The following is a 16,094-nucleotide window of genomic DNA, read 5'->3' on the forward strand; positions in this document are numbered from 1 at the left end:
TTATAATTAATTTGAGATCAGGACTCTTAGGGTTGAATTGGTCAAATCTCAATCTATATATGTCAAAAAAATTACCCAAAATATCTTGTAGGTATCTAGAATAATCGTGAGCTTCCTAAAATTGGGTTGCTCTCTCTCCTACGTGCCCACCTCACATGCCCCTCCCCTCTCTAGCTAATTGTAAAAAACTAACTCGTCCCCTAAACGAAGTAAAAGGGAGCCAAAAATAGGAGGAGAGAGAAAATAGGGGTTAGACAGGGAACCCCACCCCCTCCCCTCTCTGCTAGTTGTAAAAAACTAACCCTCCCCCCTAAATGAAGTAAAAGAGGAGAGAGAAAATAGGGTTTGACAGGGAAAACAGAGAGGAAAGAAAAAGAAAAGCAGCATTCGGGTATAGGGGTGTGGTATGGGGCACGAAAAGCGGTGTTACATTTCTTTGGTAAGCACTCGAGGTCTAGGAGGTGGTGCGCTCCACCCCTTAAAACTCGATCACATTTTATTGTAACGACGCACCCACTTCTCTCTTGGAGGCGCCTCGCCGCTACTACCAGAATCCTTGGCCCAATTCCCAAGCTACACCTCAAAGAATGCTCAATACACCATCTTCTTTCTCACAATGAAGGCCCAGATGACAACGGCCAAGAGCTATGAGCATGATGCCAAGCGCCACGGCTGCGGCATCCTGGTCCTCTACGGGTTTGGTCGCAGGAAGCTCTGGCCTCGACGAAGCTCATCCACCGGCTCCAAGGACACCAGGGGTCAAATGGGAATATCGATTTCGAGACGAAGACGAGGAGGTTCGGACGAGACCTCATTCCTTGGCTCCGATGATCCCCCGTCTCTCATCGTTACTTCAAAACCCAAGAACGAGCTCGTGATCCAAGATATGACGCTACCCCAGAAGCCAATCAAAGCGATGGTGACCACCAGAAACCCTGTGGTTTCTGAAAATGCCCTTGGCCGTAAATCATTGGATGGGAGCAGTTGCGGCTCTTCAGGCTCCTACAACCTGGCCGCAGCTCGCCCCAACAATTCCCGCTTGAAGGGTGGCTTTGCGACCGAAACCAATGGCGGTGAAAGCCCCGTGCCGGATTACTACCACAACCGACAGAACAGCTCTACGCTCGTGAGAGCATCGAGCAGCAACATGATGGTCTTCAGCTACTTGGGCAACATAAGGCAAGCACAACCCCAAAATTTTCAAGCAATCGAATACAAGAAACCAAAACCACAGCAACAGAGACCTTCGAAATACAGCCACGGGAGCGTAGTGAGAGGGGGTGGAGTACCGCCACTGGAATTCAAAGGAAAGGGTGGAGGTGACCCTGAGGAGTTGAAGAATATGGGAAACGAGGAGTATAGGAAGGGTAGGTTTGCAGAGTCATTGGTGCTTTATGAGAGGGCGATAATGTTGGACCCCGATCGCGCGTCGTATAGGAGCAACAAGGGCGCGGCACTAACCGGGCTGGGTCGATTGCTGGAGGCCGTGGACGAGTGTCGTGAGGCCGTGAGACTGGAGCCCTCCTATGCGAGGGCCCATCATAGGCTGGCCACTCTCTACCTCAGGTATTTTAATGTTGTTTGCTTGCTGCTTTCATTTTGATGGATAGATGCCTCTCCTTTTGTGTTTCGTTTTGTTTAGGACTTGGCCAAAACTTCCATCTGTTTCTTTTGATGGTTGGATGCTTTGGTGGGGTATTGTGGGACATTATGGATTTATAGGTAAAAGTATGGGAGACTTCATTTGTATATTTTGTTTAGAGGAAAATTCATATAAATATCAAGAGTGATGGACTATTTAAAATTTGGAAAAAGGTTTTAGATGCTCATAAGGTCCACTTCAAAAATCCACCTACAAAGGTTGGTTCTCACTTCCAAAAAAAAAAAAAACGGAAAGGAAAAAAGAGCCTTTTAACTTATCATTTCGACCTCGAGATGTATGTATGGATACGAAAGAAAAATTAATTTCAAACTATACAAATAGTATATCTTATAACATATTATCTTAACAATTTATTTTTTTAAGATTTTTAGGTATACATAGATGTTTTTAATCTGGGTTGGATCGTTAAATTTCATAATTAAAGATCAAAATAGATTTTTTGCCGCATAACAACCTTTTTAGGTACACTTCTTGGGTGCACCTTACTGTAGTACAAAGTTGACGCCTTTAACACCTTATACAAACCACACTTTTAAAACTTTATTCATAGAGTCTTATTTTATTTAAGAATACCTATCAAAATCCACGTTCTCATGAGTTGGAAGACTTGGAAATGGGTAGAATGTTATACTTCATCCTTTTAGGTGTTTTTGATAAATTTCTCTTGTTTATGTTTAACGGGGAGATTAGAAATCAGAAAACTCGAGAATTCCAAGCTTCAGGAAATTTTAGGTCTGGAATTTGAGTAGTTCTTATATCGAATAACTATCTCACAATTTTGAGTTTCCAAGTTTACACAAATTATTTTTATTTTTATTTTTTGGTGTACCCTTAAAAAAAAAAAAGAATTATGTTACTTTTAGGCTGGGAGATGCAGAGAAGGCCATGGCTCACTATAAACAATCAGGGAGTGAAGCGAATGCAGGAGAATTAGGGCAAGCTCAGGCCTTCCAAACTCACCTATCAAAGTGCACAGAAGCCAGAAAGCTCAAAGATTGGCATACTCTCCTCAAAGAGGCCAGCTCTGCCATCGCAACTGGGGCCGATGCCGCTCCACAGGTCTATAAACAAAAATACACCTAACACAACTACTGTATGATATGATTTATAGTCCGTTATATTGGTGTTTAATGTATCCCAGCTTAATATAAACAGAGCAAAGTAGTGTCTAACTATAGATATTACAGCAAAATTTGATGTATAGTATAGTTGATATGAAAATGCTCAATAGAACAGAGCATGGGATGCTTTGATAGTTCTTATATGATATTTCTTTTTGTATGTTTATTAGGTGTTTGCTTCTCAAGCGGAGGCGTTGCTGAGGTTGCATAAGGTGCAAAAGGCTGAGGCCGCAATGAGCGGAGCGCCAGAGTTTGAGGTGGATGCGTGCACCAAGTTTTTTGGGGCCGCAACCAACGCCTATGTTTTGCTTGTAAAGGCGCAGGTTGATATGGCAGCTGGAAGGTTCGTTTGGTTTCCTTCTGTTTCGTTTTCCTAAATATGGTGGAAATGATTTGAAGAATTCCTTGGGCATTTTTAGGATTTTGGAGCATTTAAATAAGGCTTAAGTTTTATGGAAAAAAATAAAGCCTCACCTTAAAAATTCAACAAATATTTTAGTTTTGGCTTAAGAAACTTTTGAATCTATAATCTAGACCTTGACCATTATTGTTGTGCAAAAAATTCAGATTTCAATCCTTAGAAATAATATGGACGGGCACTGTTGGCATGTGGCCAAGCCTGCACATATAGAAATGCAAGTTTGACAATAAATATATTTTTGAAATATAATTTGATCCTAATTTTTAGGGAATATATAATTGTTAACATGGAGTTCATGAATATGAAAAAATAAATATATTTTAAAACTTAATAATAATAATTATATTTAAAAAATATTTAGACCGTTAGTTACCATTGTTTTTAAATAGATCACCTATTTGCATCTTAAAGATGGATGCTTAATACCTCAGACCATATATTGTACAAATGTGGTCCATTTCGTATGAATCAATTGTTTAAATAGTATATACCGTAATACATGCTCAAGACCATCCATTCTCAAGTGGTCAGGGATCTGTAAGATTTGTACTCTTTTTTGACCTACAATTCGTATAATTGGTAATAACTTTATTTTTATTTTATTTTTCCAGAAGCTACAACCATGTTTTCACCCTTCTTTTGTAATGACCTGCTCTCCATGCTCTCAATCAATTTCCCACTTTTACCCCGAGAGAGTAACAACTTTTACCTCCCTTGTCTTTTACGATAAGACTGTGAAGTGCATAATGTCTAGATGCGAGTATAAAGAACGTACGTGAACTTCAAAAACTATTATTTAAGGGAAATGTTTATATAGAGCTGAGGCTCTAAACATTCACATTTGAGCCTCCCTCATAAATTTCACTAGACGAGATTGTTTTGATGCCCAAAAATCTTCAAATCGATCATCTCGACATCAAGATGTATGGACGTGAGAAAAAAATTGATTTCAAGTTTTGGAAATGATGTATTTTATAATATATTTTTTGACCGTCAATTTTCAAGATTTTCCAGTTTTCATAGATCTGTCGATCTACAATATTTTTTAAGCTTTAAACTTTATAAATAGATATGAAAGTTTCCAGTGTTGGAATCACATTTCTCGACACTATTTAAAGGTAGGCTCTAATTTGATTGTTTAGAGCCTTGGCTCTATACAAACCACACCCTTATTTAAATAACACATCTAAAAATTATGTCCAATTTATATATGCATTTAAATATGGGATTGTATACAATAAAACCATTTACCATTGGAATAAGGAGGTCACAATTACTTAACAACTATATGAATATTGATAGTTTGGGTGTGCCACAAAGTTCGAGAAAAATTCTTTTGAACTTTAAGTTTGGTCAATGAAATAAATGCAACTACCCAATTTCACATCTAATGGTCAAGATTTATTGTGACTATATTGTACCAAAGGTAAATGGTCTCATTATATACTTTCCTTTTAAATATATTGCGATTCATATGTGATAATAATATTAGAGCATCGTTTTTCAAAAAAATAATAATATTAGAACATCATAAAATAATTATAAAAGAGCATCAGAAAAAAGGTTAAATTAATTAAAAATTGATTTTATTTATTAAAAGTTTATGGTAGTCCATGCGAAGGTTTCATCAAGAAAAAAGCTAAAGACTATTAGGTTGATATTTGGTCAACACACGGTCCTCTCTCTCACCCCACCACAAAAAAAACGAAAAAAAAAAAAAAAAAAGCAAAACAAGAAAAAAAAAAAAAAAAACAAGAAGAACACATGATCCACTTATTCGTGGTCGTGTATGGCGTAATTAGTGGCATGCAAATATTGTTGTGGTGTTCAGCGAGGGGTTATGCTCCAATCAAAATCATTCCAACCTATTGGATCGGATTATAAAATTACCCAATTTAGTTTAAGCCGGTAGAGTTGCTCAAAACCAATTGGTCGAATATTTTAAAACCTATTTAACATTAATTTTTATGCGCCAATCAAAATCATCCCAACCTATTGGATCAGTTACCCAATTTTGTTTAAGCCGGTAGAATTGCTCAAAACTAATTGATCAGACCCGTAGGACTATAGATGCCACAAGGAAAGGAACCTTCTAGTAGTCTGACCAGTCAAACCAGCCAGTCTGGTCTTGTTTTGATTACTGCTTTCTGGAGCCCTATAAAGTGGCCAATTATAGAAAGAACAATAAATTTCTACTACTATGAAACATAAACGTTCTGAGACCATTTTATTTTCAAATTTTGTGGGCAAAAAATATTAGACGTAAACAAAATCAAAGTAAATTTGCAGATTTGATAATGCCGTTAGTGCGGCCCAAAGAGCAGGCAGATTGGATCCAAGCAACATGGAGATTGGGGCAGTGGTGAGGAAGGCAAGAGCAGTGTCTTCAGCTCGCTCCAATGGCAATGACCTCTTTAAAGCTTCTAGGTTTAGTGAAGCGTGTTTGGCCTATGGAGATGGCCTCCAAAATGACCCACTCAATACCATCTTACTTTGCAATCGCGCTGCCTGTCGGTCGAAGATGGGACAGTGGGAAAGAGCCATCGAGGATTGCACCGCCGCCCTCAGTATCCGCCCTTCATACACCAAGGCTCGCCTCCGAAGGGCTGACTGCAATGCCAAGGTATCACCAAAAAAGCATGACCAAAAGGGTTGGCCTATAATGCACGCAGTTAAGTTTCCTCCAGTTGCTTGGCATCAATCCAGCTATCAGATGTCATCTTTGGCTGGCTAGGATGCCATTCATCTGCTCAAAATTGTAGTTCTTTGAGTGGTCACATGGCTGAGATTGATGGCAAATAACTATGAGAAACTTGAGAGCACTTTACAAGTTTTCTCTAAACATAGCAACTGTTTTTGGGGAAGTTCACTAGAATCTGTGATCTTCAAAAACATGAATTTAAAAATTTCCAACCCGACTTGGAATTGCCCGAGTCTGATGGGAATTGGGAGGTTAGCAATTCAGGATTGAGGATTCTTGGAATTGCTTAGTTTTCATGCTTTTTAAGTTTTTACTTCTTTGTTATCTCTAGATCCATTAAACTTGGAAATCACATGAGTTGGCTGGTAGAATTGTAATTGATGTCCGGCGATCCAGGGTTTGAGTTTCGGGGAAATTACTAAAAACCCCATTCACTCAACTTTCTTAACATCCTCCTCTTAATAAATTTTTAAAACATTAGAAAAACCACAATATCTCCTTTTGCACTTCCTTTTAGTCAAAATGTCAAAAATTTATGATTACAGTACCCCTCTGCCTTTATACTGCTTTCTGCTGAAAGCTTTAAACCCGATGGTTGATTTTTGGCAAATAAAGTACGAGAAATAAAATGAAACACATACTACGTTGTGAACATAAAGATTTACGTGAAGGGTTATATCTACGGGCACGATAAACTGAAATCTATTATACCAATGAAAGTTACATCAAAGATTTTGGAACAAACCTCGACAAAACAGAGTTCAGCAAACTTTCTTACACTTGCTCTCCTAAACGGCATCACTGCCGATATCTCATCTCTATTTCATAACTAGACCGCTCTCTAAGAAGAGAACTTTGAGAGCAACTGAGACTTTCTCTCATTAAAAGGAAAACAACCCAAAATCTCTATAGAAAGCGTTTCTCTACAAGAAACAAACATCTTAATCTTCGGGATTATAAAAGAGGTACCATCACAATATTTCTCTCCATAAGAAGCTCTCTTCTGTAAGAGAAAATTTCATCTTATGCACAAGAAGCTTTGCCCCTTATCTCTAGAGGAAATTCCCATATGGTGACCCAACTAAAGTACACAAATTCTCTGCACTTTCATCCCATATATCTATGATTAAGATTAGGAAACCATACTAAATATGAAATTTCATATTGATTTTACATGTATCTCAAAAGACCAAGAGATATATCCAAGAGTCCTAATCTTTTTTGGATTTCTATTTCTTTTAAGAAACTTATCAAATATCAATGTCAATCTCGTATAATAATGACATAATTCAATCCCACATAATATGAGATTTATTTATGTGGGTGATTTTGGATAGCACTAAATTTAACACTTTCATAATACCAGTTTGGCACAAAACACTGACGGACTAGTTTCAAGCGATGGTGCCGGACTGGCACTATGAAATGTCCAACGCATTTTTTGTGTCGGCCAGACACATTTTTTTTGTGCCAAATCGGACTCATTTTTTGGTCCAATTGCTGAACTGACACTATAAAATCAATATGCTGGAATAGTCCAACACTTTTTTTGTGTCAGTTCAGCACTTTTTTTTTTGTCGGACCACCATAAATTCAGTTTTTGGTTCGGTACCAAAAAAAAAAAAAAAAAGGGGTGTTATAAACCTGAGGCAAATTGGGGTCTTTTGATCCAAAAAAGGTAATTTTTTTTAATTGGAGGAGCAGTTTCAAAAGAAAATAATACTGGGTATTTTTAGTGTCTTAATTTCAATTGGTCCTGAGGATTACAATATACTTTCTCATCACATTAATATGCATTAGGGGCCTACACCACAAAACGTAGCTCAAGAGCCAGGTTGGGCTAGGACATGGACCGACTATTTGTTCCGTATATTTTTTTATGTTTTCATTTTTTTCTATTTGGCCTTGCTCAGCCTGCTCTGATAAAGTAGGGCCGTGCTGGTCCCAGCCCAGGGCCTCTTTGGCTATGTCTGGGCTTGGTTGGGCATATGCTGGCACTATGGGGATCAGGACCAGGGCTAGCCCAGCCCAGGTCAGGCTTGGTCTGTTGCCAGCCCTTATTTGCATCATTTGTATATATTATAAAAATACAAGATAAACTTTATCTTTTCTTTGCTCTAGACCCATACCCAACCCAACTCGGCTGTTGTATCTTGATCCAATGACCTAGGCCCTTTTGATTCTGGGTCTAGTTGAGACCCAATTGGGTTAGGGGCCTGATTGGTTTTGACTTGGATCCGATTAACAACCATGTCCAGAAGAATACTACTAAGCTTATTTCTTAAATAAAGCTATTCAAGGAATATTTCTACCTACTGCTTTACCCTTTTCTTTGTAAATCTATACTAGGGCCGGCTTGAGCTTCGACATGGCCAAAGAGGTCATGGTCCAGGCCGGGCCCTGGCCCTGGCCCTGTCAATGCGAGGTTGAACCAAATACAATAAAAGAAAAAGCAAAAGGGTTGGGCCTCACCCCGCCAAGGCCCAGCCATTAGGCGGTGGTGGCCCTCCCTTAGGGCCACATGTTGTAGCCCAGGTCCTAGGATTTCAGGGCCCGGCTGCCAAGCCCATTGCCCGCTATAGTGAAAGAAGAAGAATATTTGGATGAATGTAGCATATATCTCGATTGCACTCACATGGTTGTCTTGTGTTATTTGGCGACAGTTGGAGAGGTGGGAAGCATCAATACAAGACTATGAGATATTAAACGTAGAATGTCCAGGAGATACGGAGGTGGAGCAAGCCTTGTTGGAGATTAAAAAACAACTCAAGAAATCCCGAGGTGAAGATGTGAAGGAGAACATCTCCAATGTTGTCCTCATCACCAATGGCGATCGCTTAAGGCAATACGTTAGGGGTCCTGGTAAGCAAACATAACTTGAAAATTAGGGTAACACAAAAGAAAAAAATAAAAAATTTTCGTAAATGGAGACGTCAAATAGAATATCATTTACCTAGAAAAATCTCTCTTATTTTTCTACCAACCCCACATAAAGATCACCCCAAATTGTTAGGACAAATATAGGAAGTTAACAAATAATAGAATAGGATCCATATAATCATCCAGTAATCTCAAATAAAGGACAAATTCTTAATGAATAAGAGAAACATAGTGTGATGAACATGACAACATGGTTTATCACCATCTAAACCATCTGATAAAATGGGTTGGACAGTGATTGAGGGACAGTGGCACACATGGATGAATTAATGACATAGTTGGTGAGAAACCTCTACGGTCGAATGGATAATATTACACAGATATACTATAGAAAAATGTTGTTTCGCATGTTGTGCCATATGCTGTGGGTCTACAATCACACACATTTTTTCAAATAGTTTAGGAGTTAGTGTTTTTACGGTGTCAGTAAGAATGAATACCACAACTTGGTGATTAGGGGGTGGTGGGGGTGCCACCACGACGACTCCATCCCTTTTCCCATCAAATAGATGGGTTGAATGGTGAAAGAGGAATGTAGGACCACCAAACACGTCACTAATTGAATTGTCATGGCTACTGACCCTTACTCACCGACCAACCCATTGATTGGATGGCTATAAGTTTCAATGTAATTTCTGTTACTACAATTTATATTTTTCCTTACTTATTCGATGTGAACTTTACAGGGATGTCTGTAGGTTTGTTCTGTACAAATTCAAATGAAACATGCCAGCAACTCCTTCCCTTCATCGAGCAACTATGCAAGAAATACCCTTCTGTCAATTTCCTTAAGGTTTGTTATTCTATGGTTTCTGATGATCCCTCCTCAATCTCTCTCTTGCTTCTGTATGTGTGAAAGCAATGTTCAAAATCGAACTCGCCTTGAAAAACGGCCAAGGGCTGGGTTCGAGTAACTAGTAAATCGGCCAGTTCAACTGGCCTAATCGAGCAAGTTCAAAACGTTTTTAAAAAATAAAACAAACATGAAAAATATATTTAAAGTATGATTAAACAAAGCACATCCAAATATAGTTGAAAAGTAGTAAAAAAAATGGATTTTAAAAAATGGATTTGTGTGTATTGGCCTCCATGTACAAAAGAGATGGTATGTTTGTAGACAATCCTTTTTTAAAAAAGGAAAGCTTTTTATGTGACCACATTCACATATAGGGTATATGTGACATCTTGTCTCTGCCGTCAAATATGAGTAGATGGCTAGTCACAATATCACAAGATAGCCCTTAACCGTCAGATCTTGATCAAATGGCTCATAGTTTTTTATTTTTTATTTTTATTCTATAAATAATTTTGAAACAAAATTTGGGGCATCCATAGATCTAACGGGGCTGTACATGATAAAAATAATAAAAACAATATTTCAGGTGATGACAAATTACAAAAGAGTATGATCTTATAAGACCTTTTTCCACTCATGTGTGTAGGACCACAAAAGATCACCATTAAAGTTGGCAACGGATCTCTAAAAAAATTATTACATGGGTGTAGGACTTGACTTTTCTATAGATCCGTACCAAATTTAATGGTGATCCTTTGGGATCCTACACATATGGGTGGGGGAGAGTTCTATAGGATCATTTCTCATCAGAGAATACCCTTAAAATTTGTAGGGACACTTTTGTCATTTAGTTTTATAAATATACATATATATATTCCAGGTTTTCCCTAATTTTATGATGTGGCGCCCAAAATTTTACTCAAAAATGTTATGTAGAAGAAAAGAAAAATAAAACAATATTTGGTGTGACATTGTGGTATGAACATTCATAGTAGCCGTTCGATTTAAGTCGGACAGTTAAAAAGTGGGTCACGTACAACTTATATATGTTGTTGGGGCAACGTAAAAACATTGCCCCTTAAAGAAGTAAACGGCTGCATTAGCTTAGCCTAAGAAGTCAAAAGAACTAACTGCATATAATGTTTTAAAAAAATGGATGTTACTTAAAACACAATGCCGTATTATGATGCTAATTCATGGACATTAAAATGGATGTTAAAAACATAATGCCGTATTATGATGCTAATTCATTGACATTTTAACCAATAATACAGTTATGTACCAGGTTGAATGATGTAAAAAGGCAATAATGATGTCCAGTCTTTTCGAGATAACAGGACACGGTTTCTGAGTCCATGTAGATTTTCGAAATAACAGGACACGGTTTCTGAGTCCATGTAGATTTTCGAAATAACAGAAAGACACGGTTTCTGAGTCCTGTAGAAATGAGTTGAGTCTTAAAAATTTATTTTTGAAATGGATTTTCGGATCCAATTTTTTAGGTTATGTAATCTCTTGAATATAAATAAATAAATAATATTTAAGAAATAAAAATAATAATTTTATAAAAAAAAACATTTGGATCATTAGTTTCAATTGTTTTTAGATAGGCCACCTATCAGCATCCATTTTTAAAGTAGATGTCTTATACCTTGGGCCCCCCTATTATAGAAATGCGATCTAACCCGCATGAAATACTTTTTCAATAACAGAAACTCCATTGAAAACTACAACTATTTTTTTGACTGAAATATTTCCTTTAAAAATAAGAAAGGAAAAGTGTTTTGTTCGTGCTCACTAGCCCGCACAATCACAAATGTCCATCTTTAAGATGAACATCCACAACTAAAGATTCCTATCCAATGGATAGGAAAATATTCTAATAAAAATAATTTTAAATCTTTTAAAATATTTTTATTTTTTATTTTTTGTATTCATGATCATCATAGTGTAGATCATAGAGCACTATAAATTTGGGTTCAAGATCGATACAAATATTGGGTGTTCAAAGGAGCCCCCATGAAAATAGTATTGAGTCGGGGGTCGGTAAAAACCTGGTCCAATAAAAAAATAACAATAACATATAAAAAATGTTTGGTAAGTCAGGGGACGCATGTGCCCCCTGACCATCAAACATAAGATGGGTGTCAAAAAGGGGGATCCAACTGAAATTTAAAATGCATGGTGTAAATAAAATTTTAAAAAAAGAAATAGTTTGTAAGAGATTGCAATATAGAAGTAAGGAAGGAAGATGGAACTTAAATATCAGTAAAAAGAAATTAATTAATTTTGTGAAGTCAAGAAACCTTTCAATTGATCATCTTGATCCCAAGATGTATTGATGGATATATAGATAGAAAAGAATTTGAAGTCTTAAAGGGCATGCATCTCTATAACACGTTATCTGGACACTCTATTTTCATCTTTTTCAAGTGTTTGCAGATCTCCTTGGTTAGCATTATCTTTGGATATTTAAATTTTTTATATAGAGCTGAACATGGATTTTCAAGCCATCGTATGGTGTTCGACACCGGAACTTCGTTTTCTGGCAAAATTTAGTAGTGACCCTCACTTGTATGGTGTAAGATAACACCTTACACACCCTTTGCTACTTTCAATTTTTTATGACTTTAAAATTTTTAAAAGTTATTTATTTATTCATACCTACCATCCTTGGTAGAGATTATCGATCACTAAAAACTTGAAGGGGATACAATGAGAATGGCTACCTTTATATTTTTGAACATCCAACCCCCTTGGATGTAAAATTGGTAAAATTGGATTGTTGGGGTTTGTCACTTCTCTATACGAAGTTTGAGGAAAATGTTTTGTCACTTGTCTACATAAAGTTTGAGCAAAACAGTTTTGGACTGCGGCATGGGTTAATTTCACTGGTCTAGGGCCATCTTAAAAAATTTCTTGGAAAGGTAAACGTTTCCATTACTTTCCCTTTATCGGTTATTTTGGCATCTTTTATGTTAGCGTGTGGTTTATATAAGGTTGCCACCTTAAACAATCGTAAACAATCGAAGTAAGGTGCACCTCCAATTTTTATTGTAAGATATAATTTTGGTGTCAAATCAAATAGAGCTTGAAACTAGTTATACAGTAGTAACCTTCATAAATGGTTCAAATCAAATAGAGCTGTAAACAAATGAAAATCTTAAAATTGATGGTCCAGAAACATGTTGCAAAATGCACTTGTTTTTAAGATCAGAACTTGTTTTTTTATAAAACGTACATATCAATGTCGTGATGATCAATGGATTTTTTTACGACATTGATCAATGGATTTTTTTAGGTGCATCTTAACAACACATTTTAAGATTTTTAAGATGGTAAACTTAAACTTTTGCCTTAATGTTTTACCCTTTTCTACTCTATATTGTCGTTTTGGTTAATATTGGTCTCTGTTTCTATTGAAAAACTCCTGCGGTGGATAGCGAATATAATTAGGGTGCGGTAGGTGTAGAGGTACGGTGCACTTTCAAATTTTATCATGGTATATAATTTTGATGTAAAATGTCTTAGGATTATCTCAAAATCTATTTTTATATCTAATTATAAAATTTTAAATTTAAAAAATGGTTAAAATCAAGTAGATCTATAAACATATGAAAATCTTAAAAATTGATGGTGTAGATAATATGTTGTAAAATGCACTATTTTTGAGACTTAAAATCTTTTTATTTTTCATAGTCATACATCTCGATGTCAAGATGATCAATCAAAGGGTTTTTCAACATTAAACTACCTTTTCCGATGGATTTTTGAGGGGGCATCCGTAGTTCTACATTATAAGGCAGCATCCTTATATAAACTTTTTCCATATACTTAATACAAAATTTTCAAGCATTAGGATACAACTAGAATTAGGGCTGTGAAAACTCCGGGCCTGCACAGGCCCAAGGGCCGGTGTGGAACCATTTAACTAGGCCAACCTGAATTTGTGCTGATGAGGCCTGAACCCAAAAAATGGGGCCAGACCTTATGTCGATATAGGAATTCGTTTTTTGAAAAAGAAAGTGGAAGAAAAGATAGGGCCGGGCACAAGCACCGGCCTAGCAAGCCTGGCCCTAGATACAATGGCAAGCTCTCTAAACTCCAAAAAGTTTGAAGTTTGACTAGTTTATCTGTTTATTCGAAGTTGTCTGAATTTGTGGTTTCAGGTGGACACAGAGGAAAACCCAAACATAAGTAAATCAGAGGGTGTCTCATCCGTGCCGGCTTTCAAGATATACAAGAATGGGTCTCAAGTGAAGGATATAGCAGGATCCAATCCACAGTTGCTCGAGAGTTCCATCAAATACCATAGCAGTTGAAATGCTTCTTGGCCATTGTATCTCCCATCTTCAAAGCACTACACACTCCAATTTTTCTTATTCATAGATGCATGCCTGCCCAATCAGGGCCATGCAATCAACGAAACCGAGGGCGGCGATGAACAAGCCAGGCGTTTTGCGAGGAAGGCACACTTAGTGATTGTGTATGCTCTCTCTCTCCCTTGCTTGCTCGCTCTCTTTCTCGTTCTCTGCGGAAACCTAGAAATAAGAGAATTGAAGTAGCACTCGGGGTGTAGCCCGGAAAATGGAGAACTTTGGTCGATTGAGCTCGGACAGGTGATGAACCCAGGGCGACAAGTAAATGTGTGCATTTTGTATTGCTCTTTAATTATTGCATATATACATTCCTGTGTGCATTCGTATATATCAATACATCCAAATCAAAAACTTGAGGGAAAGGAATTTCCTTTTTTCTTTTGTTGTGCCTTGCTTGTGCAATAAAGTGGGTGGCTTGGTTCTGTTAGTTTCGCCAAAGGGAGTTTTAAGCATGTTATGTAATTTAAATAATGTTTTAGTCCTACGTTGGAGAGTTAGAATGGGAGTCATGCATAAACAGAAGAACACCGCTCTTTGGTCCTATACACAATTTGATATAAAGAGAAATACAATATTTTCAACATGGTGATGGAGCTATGGCCGGTAGTCGTGCAATATGACTTTTATGAAAAAAATTGTATACAATGAGACCATTTACCAAGAAGGTCTCAATTACTTGTAACCATTTGATGTGAAATGTGATAGTTTGGGTGTATCACAAAGTTCAAAAACATTTCTTTAGGACATTCAACTTAGTCAATGGAATAAATGTAACCACTCAATTTCACATCCAATGGTCAAGATCAAATGTGATCACCTTGTGTCAAAGGTAAATGATCTCGTGGTCTATTTTCCTAAAATCGACATCTAAATAACGGCATGTGAAATCAGCCATACCAAACCTCAGCCATGCAATACCTTTCTACCGAAGCCACCCTACAAAAACCATCATCCTACAAAACCACAATGTAACATTGCAAATAAAAAAATCACCCTACCAGATGTGAAACCGTCAATCTGAAACTGTCATCTCAAAACCACCCACGGAAATCCGCATTTGAAAACCAATCATTCGATACCTCTCAAAATCGAACTCTGAAAAATCTCCCTTGAAACCGATAGATCTAAAACCCTTTTGTCTTTGAAATTCGCCTCTAAAAATCACCATCGAAACCAGATCCAAAGTCCTCTCTATCGTGTTCATAAAATTTCCCACAGCTCCAAGACTCTCCAGCAAGGCCCCCCCCTCCCTCCCTCCCTCCCTCAGTTTCCATAAGCCAAAAAAAATCGTTCTTCACCAAGCCATGTATGGACTCAAACAAGCACCTCTAGCTTGGATTGAAAAATTTTGTAATGTCAGTAGGATTTTGACGATAGAGCCATCAAGATCTATCCCTATTTGTGTTTGATACTTTTACTAGCCAAGCATTTTTGTTACTCTATGTGGATGATATGATAATATTTGGTGATGATATGGATATCCATTTATAAGATTAAACAAACACTCAATCAAATATTTGAAATGAAAGACTTAGGGTTCTTGCACCATTTTCTTAGTCTACATGTTTCTAATTCTCCTCGCAGCTATTTGTTATCTCAACACAAGTATGCCTTAGAAATAGTCTCCCAAGCTTGTCTCATGAATGATACTAAGAGAGATGACACTCTTACTTAATTGAATGTTAACCTTAGAGAAACAAATAGTAAACTACTCCTAGTTACAACATTTTTACCGTCAATTGGTTGAAAAATTAATATATCTGACAATTTCTCACCTAGATATTACTTATGTGGCGCATTTGGTTAGTCAATCCAAAGTGCTCGTCGATTCGTCTATTTAGCTACAGTCTTACGTATCATTCGTTATATTCGAGATTCTCAACACCAAGCTTTGTTTTTCTTTTCTTCTTCCTTACTTGAGCATCGGGCGAAGACTCAAATTTTGTAAAGAAACTAAGTGTTCACAAATAAACTTCATGATTTTGTATTTTTTTTTGTGATTCTCTTTTACCTTGAAAAAGTAAGAAATAAAAACGCATTGCTCAATCTACTACAGAAGCTAAATATATGCCA

At 37.0% G+C, this 16,094-nt stretch overlaps 1 protein-coding gene across 1 annotated transcript; it reads left to right on the forward strand.

Annotated features, from left to right (window-relative positions):
- Nucleotides 1-439: 439 nt before the first annotated feature.
- LOC18442758 (inactive TPR repeat-containing thioredoxin TTL3) lies at nucleotides 440-14,459 on the forward strand. Its single transcript, XM_006852937.4, has 7 exons — nucleotides 440-1,566; nucleotides 2,527-2,722; nucleotides 2,955-3,127; nucleotides 5,495-5,828; nucleotides 8,570-8,768; nucleotides 9,533-9,639; nucleotides 13,812-14,459. Exons 1-7 carry the CDS (start codon nucleotides 617-619, stop codon nucleotides 13,962-13,964), a joined length of 2,112 nt encoding a protein of 703 aa, XP_006852999.1. The 5' UTR covers nucleotides 440-616; the 3' UTR covers nucleotides 13,965-14,459.
- The last annotated feature ends 1,635 nt before the right edge of the window (nucleotides 14,460-16,094 follow it).

This window comes from Amborella trichopoda, chromosome 6 (genome assembly GCF_054954075.1).
Source record: "Amborella trichopoda isolate Santa Cruz 75 chromosome 6, AtrichopodaSantaCruz75HAP2 v2.0, whole genome shotgun sequence".
Taxonomy (NCBI): domain Eukaryota; kingdom Viridiplantae; phylum Streptophyta; class Magnoliopsida; order Amborellales; family Amborellaceae; genus Amborella; species Amborella trichopoda.

Coding starts and splice junctions, on each gene's coding strand:
- LOC18442758 (XM_006852937.4), top strand. CDS start 617: ATGAAGGCCCAGATGACAACGGCCAAGAGCTATGAGCATGATGCCAAG. Junction 3,128..5,494: donor GTTGATATGGCAGCTGGAAG/GTTCGTTTGGTT, acceptor GTAAATTTGCAG/ATTTGATAATGCCGTTAGTG. Junction 9,640..13,811: donor CTTCTGTCAATTTCCTTAAG/GTTTGTTATTCT, acceptor TTGTGGTTTCAG/GTGGACACAGAGGAAAACCC.